Genomic DNA, 21,592 nt, shown 5'->3' on the forward strand with positions numbered 1-21,592 from the left:
TCCTACTCTTGTCTAGAGGTAGTAACACCATGTTACAGACTGAATTGAGTTACCTCCAAACTCATGTTAAATTCCTACCATCACTTCAGACCCAACCCCCACACAGTTATCTCATAATGTGGCTGTTTGGAGACATAGTCTTTATAGAGGTAACTAAGTTAAAATGAGATTAAGGTGAGCCCTAGTATACTACTACTGGCCTCCTTTTAAGAGATTAGAATTTTTAAGTTACCCAGTCTGTGGGTGACTCCTCGACTGACAACTTGGGGAAAATTCTCTATTAAACTCCTCAAATCATCCATTTTGGGTCCCATTTATTTCCTCTTCAGACCCAGACAGACCCAGGATTATATGTGATTCTTATTGTTTGTTCTTAGTGTATTTTCTAAAGTTTCTGTGGTAACCATAAAATACTTTTCTCACTAAAGAAGTAACAGTGTTGTGAAGCTAAACTTCGTTTGACTAGGGGATTTTCACAGAAGATGGATTTATCATCATAGGTGTCCAACACAGTCCGTCTTCTCCATAGACTTACTAACTCTAGGATTCCCAATCTTATGTCCAAGGGATTATTAAAGCATTGGGAACATGGCATCAATGCTGGAGCTGGAAAAGCTGCCATCCTTGGTCCCAAATCTACAAGTATGTCTAATACTGGAGGTGGCTGCCCATGCTTCCTCTGGTGGGAAACAGCAACACTCTCCCTAATTTTAAAGTAGTGTTGCAGTACCCATTAAATATCCTATTATACTAGCCCAACTCAGAGACAAGGGGCCTCAGGAACAAAAGTGGCTCTTAAAAGCATCAGTAGAAAGCAATCCCACCCTGAGCAGCCACACAGAGGGGAGAGAAGGGGAGCTGACTTGGCAGGGTGCACTCCCAAGCTGCTACACCCAACAATAAAAGGAATTCTTTCATTAGGAGTCGGAACTCTCTCCTTTAGTACCACCTAGATCTTTCCTGAGCCTGCTGACTTCTCAGGCTTAATAACATTAAAGACACACTGCAAATTGCTTGCTTTGAAATTTAGAAACAAATTTTATTTAAGATCTGAAATACGATTCCTAAAATATCAACTTCTCCGGAAAACCATGGCTACACAATAATGCATTGCCTCTATCATGTTAGAACGTGCATTAGACTCAAATACAAAAACCATGAAACAAACCACCATCCTTCAACAACTTGAGCAAAGATAGAATGAATGCCTAAGGAACAACATAGATGGACTTGCAGAGGATGGGCTGTTTTACTTCAAGCACCATAAAAAAAAAAAAAAGCACAATTGCATGGGTTTTCGGGTATATACATTAAGTTGAACCTTTGGCACTAGGAATCAGGGCATTTTTCACGTAGCATTAACACATATTAGAAAATTGTGTAGTGTCAAAGGGATAGAACCACCAGCATTCAAGCAATGTTGTCAACTAGGCAATAAAATGTTCTACTGAATGTTTCTTCTTTGTCTAATTACTGCATACACTGGTAGCAACTTTGAAATGAGAAAAGGAGCTTACACTCCTTTTATTTTCTGTTTAGGAGAAAACAGAAAACTGAAACATAAGCCCTGTTATACATTAACAATTTTAAAGAGTATCAATTATACAAGAAAAAAGACTAAGAACAAAAAGAGCGTTTACAGATACCAGACATAACAGCGAGTGGTCAGTAGACCCTCACAGGGCTTTGCGGTGGTACTCAGCAGAAGCCACTTTATAATCGCTGGCAGTGAACAGGGACGCAGCATTTTTTGCCAGGTATTTCAGGAAATCATGCAAATAGCCCAACAATAATGCAAGGCTCTTCTCATCAAGGGGCGTGTATGCCAACATTGCCCCAATTCTTACAAATAATCTCAGGAGGTGTGGTGCCCCATAAACCTGGGACATCGGCGCATCAGGGTGAGCCAAGAGAATTTCAGCATACTGGGGCCTCTCAAATTTGTAGAGCAGCTGGGTGCCCAACATCACGTTGAAATACTCTTTTATCCCTCCCACCACCTCATTAACTGCATACTCCTTGTTGTCAACATTGCCTTGCGATCTTTTGCAGTTGGCGTATTCTTCCAAAATAGTATCCACGTTTTTCTTGGCTGGGAGTTGGAAAAGTTGCTTCTGCCTGGTGACTAAGTCCCAGTCCTCAACAAGCCATGGTTTTAATTCTTCAGGAATCTTCACCTTAACTTCCATTCTATTCTTGAAAGCATCCTCACTTTCAACTGTGGGGTCTGCCCGGGCCCTTTTCTTCCGAGGTGGCTGGGGTGCTTCGCTGGTGCTGCCACCATCTCCATTCCCAGGGGTCTTCTGTTTGTTCCTTCTGGTCTTCCTCACCGACCCTGATGGGGGGTTCTCAGCAGAGCGACCCCCCCATCTCCCTGGGAGTGCTGCTTCCAGATTCTTCTGCTGGGGACCAGCTGTCTTCTTTCCAGAGGACCCTCTCATTTTACTTCTTTGCATATTGCTTCTAGTTGGTTTTTTGAAATTGTCTTCTTCGGCAGATTGGTGTCCACGGGTTTGAGAACCCTGCTTTCTGGAACTCATTCAACCCTGTTTTTATTCCAACCACTGTAATATATAAAACATTTTATTTGATTGTTTTCTATGGAGACCTTGAACACAGTGTGCTTCCTAAAGGCCTATTAAAGCACAACACACACTACTCTCTTGGAATCTGGATTTCAAATCCTGTTTCAGGGCCAACCAATTAATTGTTAGTGACCTCTTTGCTTGCTCTTTGATCCTCACTACCCCTCACCCACTACTCTCAGCCTACCCAATCACTCATCAGACCTGCCCATAAATTAGTTTTTTGATTTCACTCAAAAGACAGGAATATAATTTCAGAGAAAGAATGAATTAAACTACAAAAGGCAGTGGAGGTGAAATTCAGGATTTCTGAACAGGAAAAATGACAAGACAAAAGAAACAAGAAAGATTAATTTAGCTGCCTGGAAGCAAAATGCATACCAGCAAAGGTTTTTGTGTAAGTCCAGGTAGGCCTGAACTAGGCTGATGACAGAGTCAAGAGAAAGTGAATAGAGAACTTGGTAAATGAAGGAGAGAGAGGAGTCAAAGGAGACCCTACAATTTTAGGTCTGGGTAATTAATGAATTAGTAAAAGCACTAATTTTTAATGGTTAGTTTGGAATTAGTAATAAAATAGGAAACAAGTTCATTCATTCATTCAAGTTACTCTTCATATATTACTACTTATGTACTTTGGAACAGGTATTATGCCAGGTACTAGGGATTCGAATATCTAAAGTGACAATTATGAAACAACAAGGTTAGTATAGTGATAGTTATATAAACACAGGATATTTTTGGAGCAAACAAGAAATGGTACCTAATGCTACTTTCAGTGATAGCTTGTTGGAGGTGATAAATTGGTGAGGGATGAAGTCAGTGATGACTGCCAGGGTTTTGAGAATGGGTGATTAGGTCATAGTATTATCACCAAATAAGACTGCATCTAGAAGAGGAGGAAACAGACTGGAGAGGAAAGAAGTTTGGTATAGACCTAGTGAGTGTGAGGTATGCAGTTAAACATGTGACTTTAATGCTTAGGTGAGAGGTCAGAAGCAGAAATGGAGACCTGAGTGTAATCATCATATAGATAGGAATAGAAATAGTTCATGGAGGATAGAGGAAGAACTGAACAGGTCTAGAATTCTGGACAAACCTAAGAAAGAATTATATTTAAGGGATGAGTGGAGAGAAAGACTACAAAAAAAAAAAAAAAAAACAAACCAAGAGCAAAAATGGTCCAAGCAGCCATAGGAGAATTAGGACAACGTTATTTTGGAATCCAAAAAAGTTGAGAATTTCAAGAACGAAAAAGATGATTTACACTGTAAAGTGCAGCAGAGAGGGTTAGTGAGATAAAGATGAAAACAACAGTTTTCTGGGATTCTTACGGAATGACAGATTAAACAAGTCCTTTAACTTACGCAATCCTTTTCTTTCCCTGCCAAGAACTCCTAGTGTTTTCCCAGATGGAATTTTATAGATCTTCTGGGATGGTCGTGGAGATGAGGTGAGAGACACAACCTAGAAAGGGAAAGCAGGCATCAACAATGACCTTTTGTGAAATCCAGGAAAAAGAAAAAATAATCTAACTTTAAAACATGTGGTTTACAATTGTGATATCAGAGAAAACACATGGGTTCTGCTGTTAGACATACTTCTACTTCAGTTAGGCTGTCATTTACGGGTTGTGAGGCTCTGGGCAAGGTATGTTAAGCTTTCTTGGCCTCTTACATCTATGGAGTGTGGCGAATTACCCCTAGGTAAGAATTTCATAAATACGATGTGGCTGAACAGCCAACACAGTACCTTGCAAGAGTATCTGCATATGTGAATAAGGACACAAGGATGTTCACTGCAGTGGTGTTTGAAATACTGAAGAACCGGAAATACCTAAATATTCTTCAATAGGGAAATGGCAATAGAAAGTATGATGTATGCACACCACGGAAGAACATTCAAATGAAATAAGCAGATTCATGTACTGATGTGGGATGATGTTCAATTATACACTATTAGATAAATAGGCAAGTTGCATAATGTATAATGTGTACAACAGGATCCCAGAGATAGCCTAAGTGGAGAAATAAGCACGTTTTAGAGAGTTCTTACGAACAGTGAGGTCCAACTTCCGTGTTTTAAACTGATGTGTATACATCAGAAAATATCTAGATGAATAAATACCAGACTATTAAAACAAGGGTACCCTCTGGGAAAGAACGAGACATGATGGTGGACAAGCCTGAAACCAGGTTTCTCTGGTAATCACAATTTTAACCCACAGAAAAAGCCCTTTTGCCAATTGCTAGGCCCCCTGAGATTATGTGAGCAGGTTTAAGGGAATCCCTGAAGGGGAAATGAAATAAGTAGTACTAGAAAACTAGAGCCCTGCATCAGGGGAGTCAGTTATTGGCAAGAGGCCTGGGTGCTATCACTAAGCATATGATTTCCTCTGACAGGACACAAAGCTCTCAGCAGAAATCCGAGCAAAGGTGCTCCTCAGCATCAAAATTTGTGAATACAGACACTGACCCTGTAGGAATCAGAACCTTCTCGCTGAGAGGGATATATAGACACATCCTGTTAAGGATCAGACGTGGTTAGTGTTTCATGGTATTACATCGTAAGCTACTAAGCTTACAAAATGTTTCTTACAAAAATTTTACTGTAACTGGGACAGAGGGAACACAGTATGTGAGGATATCAGAGTTTAGTTAAGTAATAGAGGTGATATCCAGAAAACCTACCTGAGGAATAATAGGCAGAGCTTCCACAAACAAGGGGACAGTTAAAATACCAACTAAAAAAAGCAAGATGGCCCAGTGCCAAGCAGACTGTAAAACACAGAAGTGGAGCAAGCCTGCAGAGAAGTCTTTTGGACGTCACACTGGTCATCAGCAATTCCTTACTGAGGAACCTAAGAATGACTGCTGAACCTCCTGTATATTCTTGGCATTGATTACATTTATTTATGCAAAGAAAACCATAAGGATTTCTACATGGTTTTCATTAAGTGGGTTAATTTCATCATTCTTTACAAATTCTATTATTCATATCAAGTCCAAAGTTGAATGAAATGTCTGACATTGGACAGGAAAATACCCAGGTTTGTGCTCAGACTGAATAAAGCTAAGGAAGCAGCCTTTCTTAGAATGGTCTCAGTACCTTTATTTTCATCTGAGTATCCCACAGATCAAGCAACTATTACTACCTGGAGTCAGAAGCCAGATATCAAAGGGAGGAAAAACCATCCTTTTGATGTCTGTCTCCTACTTGTAACACACTTATTATTAGGGTCACTGCACTTTGCACCTCCCTTGCTAGAAGTTTACATCACTCAATCACTTGGTGACATACGTGCTGTGGATATTCCTCATTAAAAACGTTAGCACTACACATTTCTTTGAGCTGTTTTAAACTGAATCTGCCAGTTTCTGAGTTTAATTTTGTTTACTGGCTTGGTGTACCTACTTGTTACTTGCATCATGCTTCCTCCCTTCATCTACCTCATCTAACTACCAGGAAAAGTCCCATTAAATTTCCTAACTACTCTAGCCCCATCTCTGATACCATATGAGCTGTCAGTACTCCACAACTTAGTATTTACTTAAATGTTTCACCTGTCCTGCTTATGCAACTAAACCACTTATCTCCACCTGCCATAAGCTTTGTGTAATATGTTTCTCTCTCAACTTTCTGCAGCAGCACTTAGGTCCCTTCTGGATATACATCAGTGAATCAGTGAGAAGGTGATTCAACACATGGGGAAAATGGAAGCACAAATTAAGAATGAAGGTCATCAAATATTTTCCCACTTGTTCCCTACATGTCACTTCTAGGGTATGCCAGAGAAAACACATTCATATGTTTGCCTTAGTTTTCCATCTTCCATTTCTGTGTAAATACTTGAAGGTAACCTCATCTTGGTATCAAATCTTAGATATTTAAAACCTTACTATTTTGATGGATTATTTCCCCATGTTAGTAAGGTTGGAATATGCATACATCTTGAGAACTGTATGAGATGAAACCAAACGGGCATACTTTACTTAACCACCCTTTCTGGAAAGTGATCGTCCCACTCAATTTATCCTGTAATTAAAAGATTTTTTTGCCCCCAGATGTGGATTTAGTAGGTTAAAATGTAATATGCTGCCAAATTACTTCCCTCACAAGTTGTACCAATTTTCAAACTCACAACTCTGGTCTGCACTGTAACCCGATAAGGAAAATAGGTGCTTGTATTTCTTTTATTAGTTGTCTTGGTATTTTAAAAAAATGTTGTTTCCTGGCCAGTTATATTTCACATGTCCTCTATTCATTTTGAGTTGGTTCTTAAAAGAGTTTTTTATAGCTGCTTATCAATTGTCATATCTGGGCAAATATTTCCCCCAGTTTATAGTGTCTGATGAAATTTTAAAAGATGTATATGATGAAATATGTGGTTTTGCCATTAAGCTTAAAAATTGATGACATTTTAATGGACTTTTTAATATATTAATTCCTCAACCCACCCAAAAACTACTTAAGTTGTGAACTGAAAATCTATATTTCCAAGTAATTCTGTGGTAGCATTTGAGTAATAGTTCCTTTACATAATCATAAAACTATTACATAATTATAAACACCAAAATATATAGATATAGGCATCCTCTTACCACCTCCCCTCCCCGATCTCAGAATATGTCTTCAAATCTTTTTATGTACACATTCACACAGAAACCTACTTTTAAAACTAAATGTGTCTGTTATGTATTTATTGTGATTATGTATCATGGATTTACTTTGTCTTGACAAAGGTGAAACACATATTGCCCCTCACATTTTCTCACTTTATCACAGGCATCTATGGCCACATACTTAGCTCATTCTTTTTAACATCCACATCATTCTACAATCTCCACATAGTATAATTTAACCAGTCCTATATAAATGAACATTTAAGCTGTTTCCAACACTTCATTATTACAGAAATGTTGTTAACAGATATCAGTGTACAGATGTATTAGGCAAGTATTCAGAAAGGCATTCTCAACTGCTCAAAGGATTTGCTTATTTACAGCTTTGATGACTTAAGAGGTAAATTTAATTTGTGAAGCAATGTTTTAATTTGTACTCCCAGCAAAAATGTTAAGCTCATTCACCCGCAACTTCAGCAACACTAGATTAACATCTTTTGGGGGGAAAAAAGAGGGGGGAAATCTAATATGTAGGAAGATATTTTTATTTGAATGTGTGATATTGAGCATATGTTCAGATATTTGTACGTATCCATCTCTTATATATGTTGTTCCCATTTCTACTATGTTGTTTTGCCTTTTATTGACTTCCAATAATTAAACACTAGGTTCTTTTGTGTGTTACAAACATTTTTTCCAAACTGTCTTTATTCTTCTAAGTGGGTCACTGTGTGTGTATAAAAACACAAATATGTCAACTTTTCCCTTTGTGAACTTTGGCATGTCATGCCTGGGGAAAATGCTCCCAAATCAATATTCTAAATGACTTCCTGTATTCTCAGTATTTTATAGTTTCTTCCAAATATTATGCCTAATTTTTTCCAATAGAGCCTATCCTTTCCCCACTGATTTGATTTATAACATTCTAAATTATATGGATCTTTAAAGGTACTTAGTTTACAATGATTTTTGATTATTCCATTTTTAAAGGTATCACTGTTTCTAGGTCATCTAGTCTGTCATAATGATGTCTCTTCTCCCACCAGTATCAACACTGGTTTAATCATCATAATTTAAAGACATAAATATTGCCCTGGAATTAACACTTGTAAAGGGGATCCAAGGATGTTTGGTGCAGTATAAATGAAACAGAAAACCACTGGAGTCAACCTGGAGGACTATCAATAGTGATTTGGCAAAACAAAACATGGCTTACCCTTTATATAGACTATCATACTAGTTAAAGGATTGCCACTGTGAATGGAATCAAACAACTCTATAATGGACATGAAGACATCCAAGGCAGGTTGTAAAACAATATCTATGATAGCATATTTATGTAAAAGAAAACACCAAAGAATAGTATATATATATATATATCCATATACATTTTCAACAGGTACATAATTTAGAGATCTAGAAGGAAATAGAACTGATAATATACTGGTTAACTCTGGGGAGAGTAAGAGAAATGGGGGCGTGAGGAAAGGAAACCTGGGCCTACTCTGTAATATTTTAGCTTTTTATATTATGAGACTGATTCACATATCAATTAAGTGACTAAAGATTTACACTAAAATATGCATATTTAAAATCCTTATTAATTTTCTGATCTATTCTTATTCATGGTTCTAACTTACAGCTGGACTTAAGCACTGTATATTATATACTTTGTATGCATATGATTTGAACTGGTTTCCTTCTCCCCTTATGGATTCTGTCCATCCTCAGAGACCCAGGTCAAGGTCCTTTTCCTCCTTGAGGCTCCTTCACGTTACCTTGACCCTTGCCTTCTCTGGGCTGCTACTGGCCTAACAGTCCACCTCTCTTTCACCTTTAATCATTCTCCAAATAGCCTCCCATAAAGGGGTTCTGTGCCCTCCCCCTTCCAATCTATTGCATCTTTCCCACTAGGGCAGTGTGCCCTCCTCTGGAACTTAGCTTTCAGAAGGGAAAAAAAAAAAGTAGAAAGGAAAATATAGTGACTCCATGGGAAAATAAAGCTGTCAAGAGACTGAAAAACCTTCTTTCATCTCCTTACGCAAATGATGAGCTATTCAGGAATACAGACTCCATTTACTGACATTTTTGTGTATGACTGTGTCAGAAATGAATGTGAACAAATCCAATGGTTTGTTGGAATAAATCTTTAAATGCATATACACCGTATCAGTTACATTTATATCAATTCTGATCTTGGAACATTTATGTTTAACATTTTATTTTTTGAGTCTGAGACAAAGAGGAATATAAAACCTGTTAGCAGACTGAATATGGTTTTGATTTGCTAGTTAAAAATTACAGTTCCTAGAAATTCCCTTATAAATAAATATGATCAACATACTCAATACCTTTCTAGAGTGTTAGGATAAGTCAGAAGTTATAATTTCAGAATTCAGTTCTAGTAGTAACCGCTGCTTCTGGAAAATCAGGAGAGAAACCAACAGTATTATTATTATTATTAACAACTCCAAAAAGGTATCTATTGCTGTGATTAGTACGTGTGTGCATGTGTGCATATGCACAAGTGTGTAAAACAGGATGTACCAGAGGAACTAATAGTCACAATGATTAATTAAATCAACTACTTATATGTGCCAATTTACATGTAATTTCCTCAATAATCCAATGAAATAGGAACCATTATTATCTTTATTTTACAGATGAGGAACTTTAGAGACAAAGTGAATAAGTATTCTGCCCAGGATCCTACAGTAAGTGGCAGAACCAGGATTTAAATTCAGGAAGTCAGTATTTGCTCTTGACCACTAAATTATGCTGCATATGGAATGCCACAAACTTAAAAAAAATATATAGATGCATGGCTCTAACTATAGGGGATCAATTAGAGAGTATCCTTCACCAAGGAATGTAAGATTACAGGGCCCACTGATGTTTAGGCACTTTCTATACTGAAAGCACAGATGGACTTAGCTCCATCCTTACATTCTTAGAATGTAGAGTGCTTTCCTCGACAGGCCCTTATTAATCCTCAAAATATTCCTAGACAGTTATGAAGGTTATGTGGAATTATCTTGTTTGAGAACTAAGGCCAGGAGAAGGGAGGCACTTACCCAAGATTCTGTAATGAGGGCTGTTCTGCAATCAGGATCAGATCTGATCCTCACTACACAGCAAACTTAGTTTTTCTGATGGTAGTCTAGAAGGTCAAACAAGGGGACAGCAAAGGACATAAGATAAAGATATGAGATGAACGTTTTGTTTTCCATCAATGCATTTTAACATACACAAAGGACACCAAAGCTGATAAAAAACGTACAAGTTTTTTCCCCCTTTCTTGTGGCTACATTTTCAAATTTACCTTATTGTACATTTATCATGATTTCTGATAATTTGTTTTTGCTTTTTTCTAAGTTTTATTAAGGATAATTTCAAATGGATAAAAATGTAGGGGAATAATATAAACCTTTGCGAATCTATCATCTAGCTTCAACAATTACCAACTGAAGGCCATCTTGTTTTATCTGTAACCCCACCCACTGCTCGCCGCCCCCCCCACTCTTGTTTTTCTCAAGAGCACGGAATAGCTGACTTTCTGTATTTTATTATGGAAAAATTCAAACATATACCAAGAAGACAGAACAATACAAGGAATCCCATAAGCTCATCACTCAGCTTAAACGATTTAGTGCCAATTTTGTTTTATCTATGCCCCTCGCCACTTCCCCTTACCGCTGAGCTAATTCTGAAGCAAATCCTAGACATCAAAGTATTTTGAAGCCAGTCTGAATGCTTTTATTGTTTAATTCGTATTTTCGTATATTTCTATAAGCTACAGGCAATTTGAAAACATAACCACAATATCATTATAACGTCTGAAACGTCGTCATTAATTCCTTAAGAAAAATCAAATATCGAATCCGTCTTTAAAATCTCCTGATGCATCTTTTAAGTATTTTTTTTTATAGTTGGTTCCCCGAATCAGGATTCAAACAAGGCCTACTCATCTCATGTGGTTCATCTCCAGCTAGCTCTCATTCCTCGTTCTCCGTTTCTCCCCACCCCCGCTTTTTTTTTTTTTTTTTAACTTTTCAATACGGAAAATTCCAATCCCCGCTATTTTGAGGTAACTGCCAAATAAATTATTTCACTGGTAAAGACTGATACGTCTCTTTTGTATCTCGAATTTCTTTTACGGAAGGAGGTGATAGGAAAAGCACTGTAAGGAACGACTTTACAGAATTTTACGTTTTTTCTCACTCTATTACGCGGGTTTTTCTCTCCACAGTAATAGCTAACATCTTCCGGAGCCACGCTGCGTATTAAGTTATTATACGTATTACATTACCTAGCAGTCGTATATTATACGCTCTAATATACAGCATACGCCTCTAAGGCACAAGTCTCTGAGGCAGATACTATTATTATCACCATTTTACAAACATGGAAACCGAGACACAGAAAGAACAGCCAGCCCAAGCTGGGCGTTGGCGATTAGGAATTCGAATCTAGTTCTGCCCGATTGTAAAGCCATTAATTAATCTTGTCTGTATACACGACGATAAGAGGAAATCGTCAACCCTTTCTTCCCACCCCCACCCCGAAACCTGAAACGAGGATCCAGTTCTTTCCGACAGACGACGACGTGTGTTCACTGCCGACTCTCCAACCGCCATAGTAAAGCCAGGTTTCTCTGGCAACTGATATCCATAGGCAGACACGTCACCCTGGAGGCGGGCTTATGCCCTACAGCCAATCACAATCGTCTCATCTAAGTTTTAGAATGTTCTATAACCAAATGATTGGATGAAGCTCACCACGTCAGCAATGACACTCCGCCGCAGTAAAGGCGGGTGCTAGCAACCTGCTTCTTCACCGTTAAGGCTTGAAGGAAACCAATCACCTTTGTCCTTTAGTGAGGGCTCTGACCAATGACGTTCGCCCTCTTAGGTTTTTAGCCCGCCCTCCAAAAGCGCGACAGCGGTTGGGTCATAAGTCTATAGGGCAGAGTGTTCACGTGGCCCACTTTCACGACCCAGAGTTCCCCTGCCCAGAGGTTTCTTTCTTTTTTTTTTTTTTCCTGCAGGGAGGCATTGTGGGTTCCCCCCCACCAAACTGGGAAAGGAAGTGTCTACGTGGCCTACGGAAACAGGATGGGCGGAAATGAGCTAAGGTCCCCGCGAGTGGGGAAGCGCTAGGTCAAATCTGCGGCCACGCCCCCGAACCCCTTGCGCAACTCCTGGAGGAAAAAAAAAATAAAGGTTGACTGGGGGTTTTGATGTGTGTGCGAGCTGGGGGTGGCGGGTACTGCAGGCGCGCGGTGTCAGGGCTCCTGTGCGCAAGCGAGCCCGCGTGGCCTTGGCGTTGGCGTGTGCGCGAACGCCAGGCCTCGTGGCGCTGGAGGTGGCTGGTGTGCGCAGGCGTGCGCCCCTAGCGTCGGGGCTGGTGTTCTAGGGCGGGTGCGTGCGCGTGTGTGCGCGCGTGCGCGCGCGCGCGTTCTCTACGGATCTTTTTTCTACTTTCTTTATGTTTGAAAATTATTCTTACGAAAAGGAAAATTAAGCAATTAAGTCATGGCGACCATCACTGAGATAAAGGGTTTTCGCTAGAAATACTTCGGTCTCCCCTATCGATTTGATTTTAAACCTTAAAAATACACTTTCTTCCCATGTCTATCTCCGAATCAAAAATCCCGTTCTAAGCCGTAGCCCAGCAGCGGTTAACAACCAAATCCCCCACTGGCTTATTAGCAGTTCCAAAAAGCAGCTTTGCTGGTCCCTAATAGCCGTCTTCCCCCAACCCCTGCTCCTTCCCCCGTCCCTCCTCCACCCCCAAGTTGCGTCCAATTCTGGCACAAACAATTTTTTGCTGAGAATATCTGTACACGACAGACTTCCCCTCCACTAGGGACTCCGAATTTCTGTGGGGGCTGAGGCTCTCTTACCTGCTTGTTCTGATTTCCAGGCAGAGTGCTCTTAACGCAAGTATGCACTTACTTTAATTTTCCAGAAAGTTCTCCGTGTGAGGTTTATACCTTTTGAGTTCGCCACTAGATGCCGCCAAATTCCAGCAAAGGATTGGCTGTTTGGTCCCTGGAATTATGGGATTCCCCCATCCTTTTTTTTTTTTTTTCCTGAATTGCTGAGCTTTCCAATCTATAAAGATCATATATATCTTTCATTTCTCGAAAAAAAATCAAATTAACTTCTTAATAGCCCTACCAGGTAGGGCTCTATTCAAATGTTTACCTCCTTTCTTCTTTCCTCCTTAAAAAAAATTCCCCCCTCCCATCTCTTTCTTCTTGCCTTTTTTTGGGGTGAGACAGTTAGAATTGATGAATGACCCCAAGCACTGATGCCGATGAAGATACGAAGATTCTAACCCTTTCTGTGGGGTTAGGATCTTTTCAAATGCTGCCACCTGCCCTGCTTTACCACCTTACCACGACCCCTGCCCTGCTGCAGGGGAAACACATGTGGTTGTCTAGTCAGTACAGACATTTGTCTTTACTGGACTTGGACCCTGGAATTGAAAACTGATCTTCTTTTACTTTTGAAAGTATGATTAGATATGTGTGTTTTCACCCTGTCTTCTGTAGTAGTACTGTTAAACTTTATTATGTTTTTGGAGTTTAGAGGCCTAATTAGAGGCCTAATTTTAAGCCCGATTCCACCACTTACTAGTTCTGAGAACCTGGGATTTATGTTCTGTGATCCTCAGTTTTTTTGCATGCTTTCTATATTTTAGATGTTGTGTCATGTATCACATGATATTCTTTAATTCTTCACAAAAAGCTTGTTAGAGGCATACTAATAAACAACACAAGTTATACTTATTTCAGTTATAGATTCCATACGTTTGTGCGTGTGTGCATATGTGTGTTTCTGGGCACACATGTGCACACATTGGGGAGGGGCGGGATTTAGAGCAGAGGTTCTCAAAGTGTTTTCCCGACACACCAATAGCATCACCTGTTGGGGAATTGTCAGAAATTTAGATTCTCACCTCCAAACTAATTAATCAGAAATTCTAGTAGTTGTTAGAGTGTGGGTGTCTGTGTTACAACAAACTGTTCTGGTGATTCCAATGCACACTTAGAAGTGTGCTTTGGAGGGCAGAAATATAATGCTTAGTTTTGTACACTCCACTAGAGGGTGCTACAGAATGTAAAGCAAAATAATAAACGTATATGTTTTTTATTGAGACACCCTGCATGTTATCTGTCCTGTTTCACAGATGAAAGACTGTTGTGAAGTGGTGTCTATTATTTTGTGCATACAAAATTTGGGAACCAGGATTGAACTTTCCCTGCCCTTTGAGCCCATGCCCTTGACAGTACTGTGTTGTTCAGCTGCATTATCTTGTCTTTCTGGGCCTCAAAATACATTATATATACCTTGTTCCCTGCCTTAGCTAACAATGACTGGAGTATCAAGAATAGGGGAAGGAAGCAAACCAAATAAGTGGAAGTAGTTTGATGATTTCATATCTTCCCTCAACTCCATTCTATGAAAGATAACATATGAAAGCTCGTGTTTCCTTTTTTGCTTTTATTTTTCCTAAATGCCCCCTCTACCTTATAGTTATCTTTTTTAGTTTATGTCTAAACCTCTTCTGTGTGGGGCTGAGGTAAAAGGGTAGTGAGGAAACACAGTTGCTGAAAGCCACACTCTATATAGCTCTAACCTATTAATCTCAACAATAAGCCTACAAATTAGGTGATGATTATCCCTATTTTATAGATGATGAAAGTGAGTTCTAGAGACTATAATTATTTCTCTTTGGTTATATAACTTGTGAGTAGTGGAGCCTAGGTAATTCCTGGTGTATCTGACAGTACTAAGCTGCTAAACTTTCTACGGCTTGGTTTTGAATCTGGTTTATTTACTATTTATGTTACTTTCAGCAAATTCTTAAATTTTTCTAAGCTCCAGTTTCAACATACAGTAAATGGGAACAAATATTCCTGCTTCATTATCTTAGAGCTGCAGTATCTAATACAGTAACCACTGTCTAAATACATGGGCATTTAAATTTGAATTAGTTAAATTTAAATAAAAAATTTAGTTCCTCAGTTGCACTATGCACGTTTCAAGGGCTCAGTAGATACTTATGGCTAGTGTTAGTACCAAATTAGACGTTGTCAGATACAGAACATTCCCAACATCAGAAAGTTTTATGGGACAGTGCTGATTTAGCATATGTATATAAGGTATGCGAAAGGGCCTAACTTGGTGTGTATATCATGGCAGGTGCTCAAGAAAAGTAATTTCCTCTGCTCTTGCCTTTCAGCATCAGAGCTAGACGTGTTCTCTTGTTTTATTGATGGGATCAGGAGAGGGGAGTAACTTAATGTACATCAAGGGATGTGTCTGGCATTGGGACCGATGTCTCCTAACTCTCACTTCAATATTCTGTCTGGTAGACCCGTTCTTGGGGGCTTCCCAGGTGGCTCAGTGGTAAAGAATCTGCCTGATATTGCAGGAGATGTTGGTTTGATCCCTGAGTCTGGAAGATACCTTGGCAAAGGAAATGGCAACCCACTCCATGTATTCTTGCCTGGGAAATCCCATGGCTGGAAGAGCCTGGTGGACTACAGCCCCCGGGGTCACAAAGAGTCAGACACGATTGAGCAGAGCAGCACAGCACAGACTCGTCCTTATGCTCTATTGAATGAGGTCCTAAAGGCCAATGGTGTGAATAATGTGAATTAACTTTGCAGTCAGGGTGGTAGCAGAAAAAGACATAGGAGCTGAATGCCTTATATGTGCCAGGCAGCACTATGCTCAGCTCTTTACATCTATTATCTTTGTGACTCCTCACTGAAGCCCAGAGAAGTTAAATATTCACTTCAAGTTGCCAACTAGTAAACAGCAGGGCAAAGATTCAGAGTTCTCTCTTGTGACTCCAAAACCCATGATTTTTCCTATTATGTCATGGTACCCACTCAAAGGTGAATTATCTCCTGCCCCTTCCACTTACTAGTGGGATGAAGCTTGAGCAGATTCCTGACTCTTAATAGATTTTCAGATTTTCAGCAAATGCGAGTTACTCTTCTTCCTTTTCATTTCACAGCTGAATTACTGTCTTCACAATCTGCGTTAACAGGAAGGGAAAGATAGCTTCAGTCAATGTTTGGTTTCAAGGCCCAAGGCCAGACAAAGGTTATTTATGGTTGCAGCCTTCACAACACCTGATGGCTCTAAGATCTCTAAGTTAATTTTTAAGGCTACTATTTGCTCATGTGATGCCTTTGTGCTAATTAGAAACATGCGCCACCTGGGGGCAGACAAATTGCAGAGAAGTAGCCACACTAGAGGAACAATTAGAAAAATGTTTTTCTTTCTCAGGGATGTTGGAGGCCACTAGGGCAGTTGAAGAATGAATTTCAGCCTCCATTTGCTCCCTCTAAGTTGGGTACCCTTGTGCAGGGTGGGACCTGCTCTGCCCAAAGGTATCTGTTGGCCTTGCTCGTCTTACCCTTTGGCTAATCTCTTAGCCTAGGTCTGGAAGGTAGTGGTCAGTCTCTTCTGGAATATAAAGAGGAACACCAGTATCTTCCCATGGCTTCTGGTTAGTAGATGAAATTGCTCCCTTCTAAGGTTAATTTGCTATTTTTTCACTTGGTTCTGACTAGCTTACTGGGTTCTGGTGGCTCAGACAGTAAAGAATTCACCTGCAATGAGGAAGACCTGGGTTCAAGCCCTGGGTTGTGAAGATCCTTTGGAGGAGGGCATGGCAACCAACTCCAGTATGCTTCCCTGGAGGATTCCCATGGACAGAGAAGCCTGGTGGGCTACAGTCCATGGGGTTGCAAGAGGCTGGACACAATTGAACAGCTAAGCACATGGGGCTTACTGGGTGTTGTTTTTTTTTTTTGTTTGTTTGTTTTAAGAATGATTGGAGAAAAAAAAAGAATGATTGGTTAATATAAAAGTTAAAAAAAAACACTAATATTTCAAGGCTAAGCAAAATGATATTTCTTTAATAACAATGTTTTTTCTATCTATTTATACCTACCTTGTTCCATAGGGATTTCATAAAACCAGTTCTGCAAATTAGTCTGGATCAGTCTAGTTTGCTAGCCCATGACATACAGGGCCAATGATGGAGCTAGTCATGGGAAAGTTTTATCCTTTTGGGGGTTATCTATTCTCTTCTAATACCTCTCCTCTCCTATAATCAAACCCCCTCTGCTTCAACTAACCCATCAATGTGGCACAAAGAGGTTACTATAAATGACTGAGAACTTGCATCTAATCAATGTAGTCCTTCAGTGACCTTCAGATGCCAGACTTGCACCATAATCTCTTGGTTTCCCCGTCCTGAGTCAACAGTTTAGCATGTGATTCACCAAAATGTGTGCTTTTGTGAACCACACACTTCACTTGGAACAATCGTGTCAACCCATCTGTGGTACACACCAACCAACAGAGATGAGGACTGATTTCCACCAATGTACGCTGAGTCCTATGGTCCAAGCATTGCCTCAAGAGGATGCTTTGAGTCCTTTTTCAAATATAACTATGTTCATGCTTAAACCTGCACCCACAGTCCTCATTTTAGTGGGAATGATAAAATCTATACCTTTTGAAAATTTCAGCTGTCATTTTAAAGACTACTTTTGGGTGTTTTTTGGGAAGGTTTCTACAATAAAACAGTTTAAAAGAAAAAGAAAAAATTAAAAAGTGCTCTCAGCCCTGGGAAGGAGAATACATGTGGGATTCTTTTCTGTTAACCAAGGGCTTGGATAATAGGCTTCTCCAACGGTGCAGTGGTAAAGAATCTGCCTGCAATGCAGGAGATGTTGATTCAATCCCTGGGTCAGGAGGATCCCTTGGAGAAGGGAATGGCAACCCACTCCAGTATTCTTGCCTGGGAAATCCCATGGACAGAGGAGCCTTGGTGGGCTATAGTTCACGGGGTTGCAAAGAGTCAGACACGACTAAGGTAAATAATTAGATGACAACCTTTAGTAGGAAGACATCATGTAAAAAATGGGGAGGGGGTTATTTTAGATTGAAAAGACCTCTCTGCTGGAAATCCTCAGAAGGTTTCCTAGAAGGGGAGTCTCCTCTGGCCTGAAGTCCCTCTCTGCCAGATCCCTGAAGACATGTTGCTATAATGAGCCACTGCAAGCGAGAGGAGTGAGTCATCTCCTGTGGACCTTTGGAAATGGGGAGAGGGTGAAAACCAGGAAACGGGCCTCAGCTAATTGGTCAAAACTGTTAGCCAGTAGGCATAGAAACACAGGCAAAGGGAACCTGGGGTCAAGAGATAGGGCTTCATTCTCACCCCAGGTGAGTGCTGGAGAGGGCAAAGGTGCTAGGGAAGGAGGAGGCCAAGAAACAGAATTTGGTGCAAAGAGGACCTTACTTAAGCTTTCAAAGGATATTCTGTAAAGGTTCCAGGCCCTATCTGATTTGCAGGTTTTAAAACAAGCAGGAAAGCTGTCTGCAGGCAAAGATCACACACGCATGCGAATTTCCAAGGGCCTGGAACCTTGTCTACTCAACTTGGAAACTTGGCAGACTCCATAAAAGTACACACTGAAAACTGGGTGGTTTGGTTCTTTTTGCTGTCGTGTTTCAACTTCGACTGAGCCAATGAGGGTGTTGGTACACTGGTGGGAGTCAGAGTATTTGGTTGGAGAGGTGGGACATTGTTTGGAGTGTGGGGGCCTGGGAGTACATATTCTTTCAAGGCCCTGAAGTTGAGGTAATATGATTAGAGGCTGGGGCCAGAGAAGAGAGCCAAGGGCAGTGCCTAAAAGGTACAAAGCCGAGATTCACCCAGCTGCTCCCAGGCCAGAGTGGTGGGTGGGATGTCAGTGAGACCCAGGCGGGTGCAGCCAGTTTTCAATAGAGCTGGTCTGTGAAACTTGGCTAAGAGGACAGAGGAAGATTGATGTTTGCTCCAGCGTGGGGCTGTCAGCTGTGCTCACCACCTCGCCATGGTCCCAGCTGTAAACAAAAGTCCTGGCCCTTCATGGCACCACAGAGCAGTTCAGGCTGGCGTAAGTCTCTGAGGACAGCTAGGCCATTTTCTCATCCTGGCTGACAACCAGAAGACAGAAGAAACAATAGAAGGTGGTGGTGGTGGGAGAGGGGGCAGGATTGGAAGGGGAGTGAGAAGCAGTGACCAGTGGGAAGGAGCTGTCGATCTCGAGTCTTAGGTCTTTGGAGGCAAGTAGCAGAAATCTTGTAGGGAAAGAAGACCTTTTCCTTATCAGCTTCACAGATAATAGGGAATTACTAAAGGAGCCCTGAAGGGGATCTAGTGCCTCATTCATTCATTCATTCATTCATTGAGTGCCTTATGTGCTCATCACTGTGCTAGGTACCCTGGGTGATGCCAAAGTCATGGAAGACTATTCATAAGTTTCAGGAGCTTACAAGGAGTTTGCAGATGTGTGTAAAGTTAAGTAACAATACTAAATAGTGGATCTTTAAACGCCAAGTGACAAACATGGCATAGGGGTTTAGAAGCAAGAGAAGCCATATCTGGGTGTGAGCAGAGAAGGTGGGATTTGAGAGGGCCTGGAAAGATATACAGGATTTGACTAGAAGGAACTGGCACTCGGCATTCCAGGTTGAGACCAAGGCGTTAGCAATCACGAGAACTGCTTTGGCTAAAGCAGAAGCTTACAGTGCCGGAGACTCTCTTCAACACCTCAACCCCTCCAGCACCTCATGCCTAACCCAGCCTTCAAGTCTCACTTGAAATGTCACTTAAAATCTAGGACCAGGTGAAGTGAGATTTTTTTTAATGCTCTCCTAGCCTGGTGGGCTGCCGTCTATGGGGTCGCACAGGGTCAGACACGACTGAAGCGACTTAGCAGCAGCAGCAGCAGGACCTACTACTTCCCCCTTTATAAGTCGCCACCATCTTCAGGTAGTGTCCTACTTCTCCTCCCTGCAATTTGTTCCCCACACTGCGGCTCAGAATGTTCTTTGCAAAGTGCCAATCTGTTACATTGCTTCCCTTTTAAAAACTCCCTTTGTTCTCTCTGGCCTCCCTTTAGGTCCTTCTTGCTTCCCTCCCTCTCACTTTCCCCTTAGGTCATATCTTAATGTCTCCATCTCAGGGAAGCATTCCATGACACCCCTTCCCCTTGCTTCTACCACAATCAGGTCAGTTCTGCCTCTTATGTATTTCCATAATACTTCTACACTTTCTCCATTTTATTCTTCTCCACTAACTTAGTTCATGTTTGTGTCCTCCACCAGAATATAAGCCCTCTGAGGGCAGGGGCCATGTTTCTTCTTCACTGTGTTTGCCCGTGTAGTTAGTACAGTGCCTGGCATATTGTAGTGGGTGCTCCACAGAAGTTGATGAATGAATCCAAGGGGAGTGCGGCAATATTGGTAGGTGAAAGCCAACTGAAGAGATTATTTCATATCTATGGAATGTTTTTGATTATAGGATGAAGAAATCATTAGATAACACTGAATTTTTTTAAGGCCACACCCTGTGGCATGCAGGATCTGACCAGATATTGCGTCTGTGCCCTCTACGTTGGGAGCTCAGAGTCTTAACCACTGGACCACCAGGGAAGTCCAACACTGACTTTTTTTTTTTTTTTCCTTTGTCATTCACCACTTGCCTTTTTTTTTTTCGTTGTCATTCGCCACTCGCTTTTTTTTATTTTTGTTGCAACACTGACTTTTGAAAAACAAAAAACAGTTCAAACAAACAATACACAGAGAACTCCACCCCTAGCTTACCCTGAACTCCAGACTCCTAATTATCTTGTGGACTCATATTCCCTCCTTACCTGCTTCCCCATACCACTCTCTCCTCCAAAACACAAGAAAACTTACTGGTCCTTCCAACCAGAGAGAGTTGGCAGTAGGGCCAAATGCACTTCTGTTCACATGTGCACTTGTTCATTGGGCTGACATTTATTGCCCATCTCCATTGTTGCAAACTCTGTGTTCTTAGCTACAGATGAAGAATGTATTCCTACCTTAATGAGGTTCCAGTTGAGTGAATCCTTCATACTGATCACTTAGTTGATAACTTCAAATTTCTAGTGAAGAACTTTGCCTTACTTGAGGTCAATTTGGGAGATTTTTTTAGGGCACTAAGAGCCTACAGAGGATCTGAATCTCAGGGGTTGGTCCTCTGTAAAACTGGGGACTCGGTGAGACACAAAGAATGGATGTCAATCCACACTAGATTTTCATTCTTAAAGGAAGAGGTTAAGTAGCAGAGTGAAGAATGTCTGGAAGGGCATTCGGGCAGTAGCCATTCTTGAACTTTATGAGGCTGAGCGTCATAAGGCAAACGGGCCTCCAAGGTACACCTCTTGGGTGAAACAGAGTGGAATCACAGGAAAGGCAATTAGTTTTCCCAATAAAAATTAAGCTGGCCTGCCCCCTGAAGGGAGTTGAAACAAACATGTGGTCCCCAGAAACCTTCCAA

General features: G+C 40.8%; 1 protein-coding gene across 6 annotated transcripts; it reads right to left on the minus strand.

Annotated features, from left to right (window-relative positions):
* Nucleotides 1-1,014: 1,014 nt before the first annotated feature.
* Nucleotides 1,015-13,215, minus strand: MORF4L2 (mortality factor 4 like 2). 6 transcript variants are annotated; one of them, XM_027535223.1, is made up of 5 exons: nucleotides 13,110-13,215; nucleotides 10,279-10,364; nucleotides 9,556-9,624; nucleotides 3,950-4,049; nucleotides 1,015-2,564 (listed from the first exon to the last, which is right to left on the minus strand). In XM_027535223.1, exon 5 carries the CDS (start codon nucleotides 2,538-2,540, stop codon nucleotides 1,677-1,679), a length of 864 nt encoding a protein of 287 aa, XP_027391024.1. In that variant the 5' UTR covers nucleotides 2,541-2,564; nucleotides 3,950-4,049; nucleotides 9,556-9,624; nucleotides 10,279-10,364; nucleotides 13,110-13,215; the 3' UTR covers nucleotides 1,015-1,676. The 6 variants fall into 6 exon arrangements, with proteins under 6 accessions (XP_027391024.1, XP_027391022.1, XP_027391026.1 ...); XM_027535221.1 differs by lacking the exon at nucleotides 13,110-13,215 and adding an exon at nucleotides 11,773-11,880; XM_027535225.1 differs by lacking the exon at nucleotides 13,110-13,215 and adding an exon at nucleotides 11,759-11,844.
* Between the last annotated feature and the right edge of the window lie 8,377 nt (nucleotides 13,216-21,592).

Source organism: Bos indicus x Bos taurus, chromosome X (genome assembly GCF_003369695.1).
Source record: "Bos indicus x Bos taurus breed Angus x Brahman F1 hybrid chromosome X, Bos_hybrid_MaternalHap_v2.0, whole genome shotgun sequence".
In the NCBI taxonomy this organism is placed as follows: Eukaryota; Metazoa; Chordata; class Mammalia; order Artiodactyla; family Bovidae; genus Bos; species Bos indicus x Bos taurus.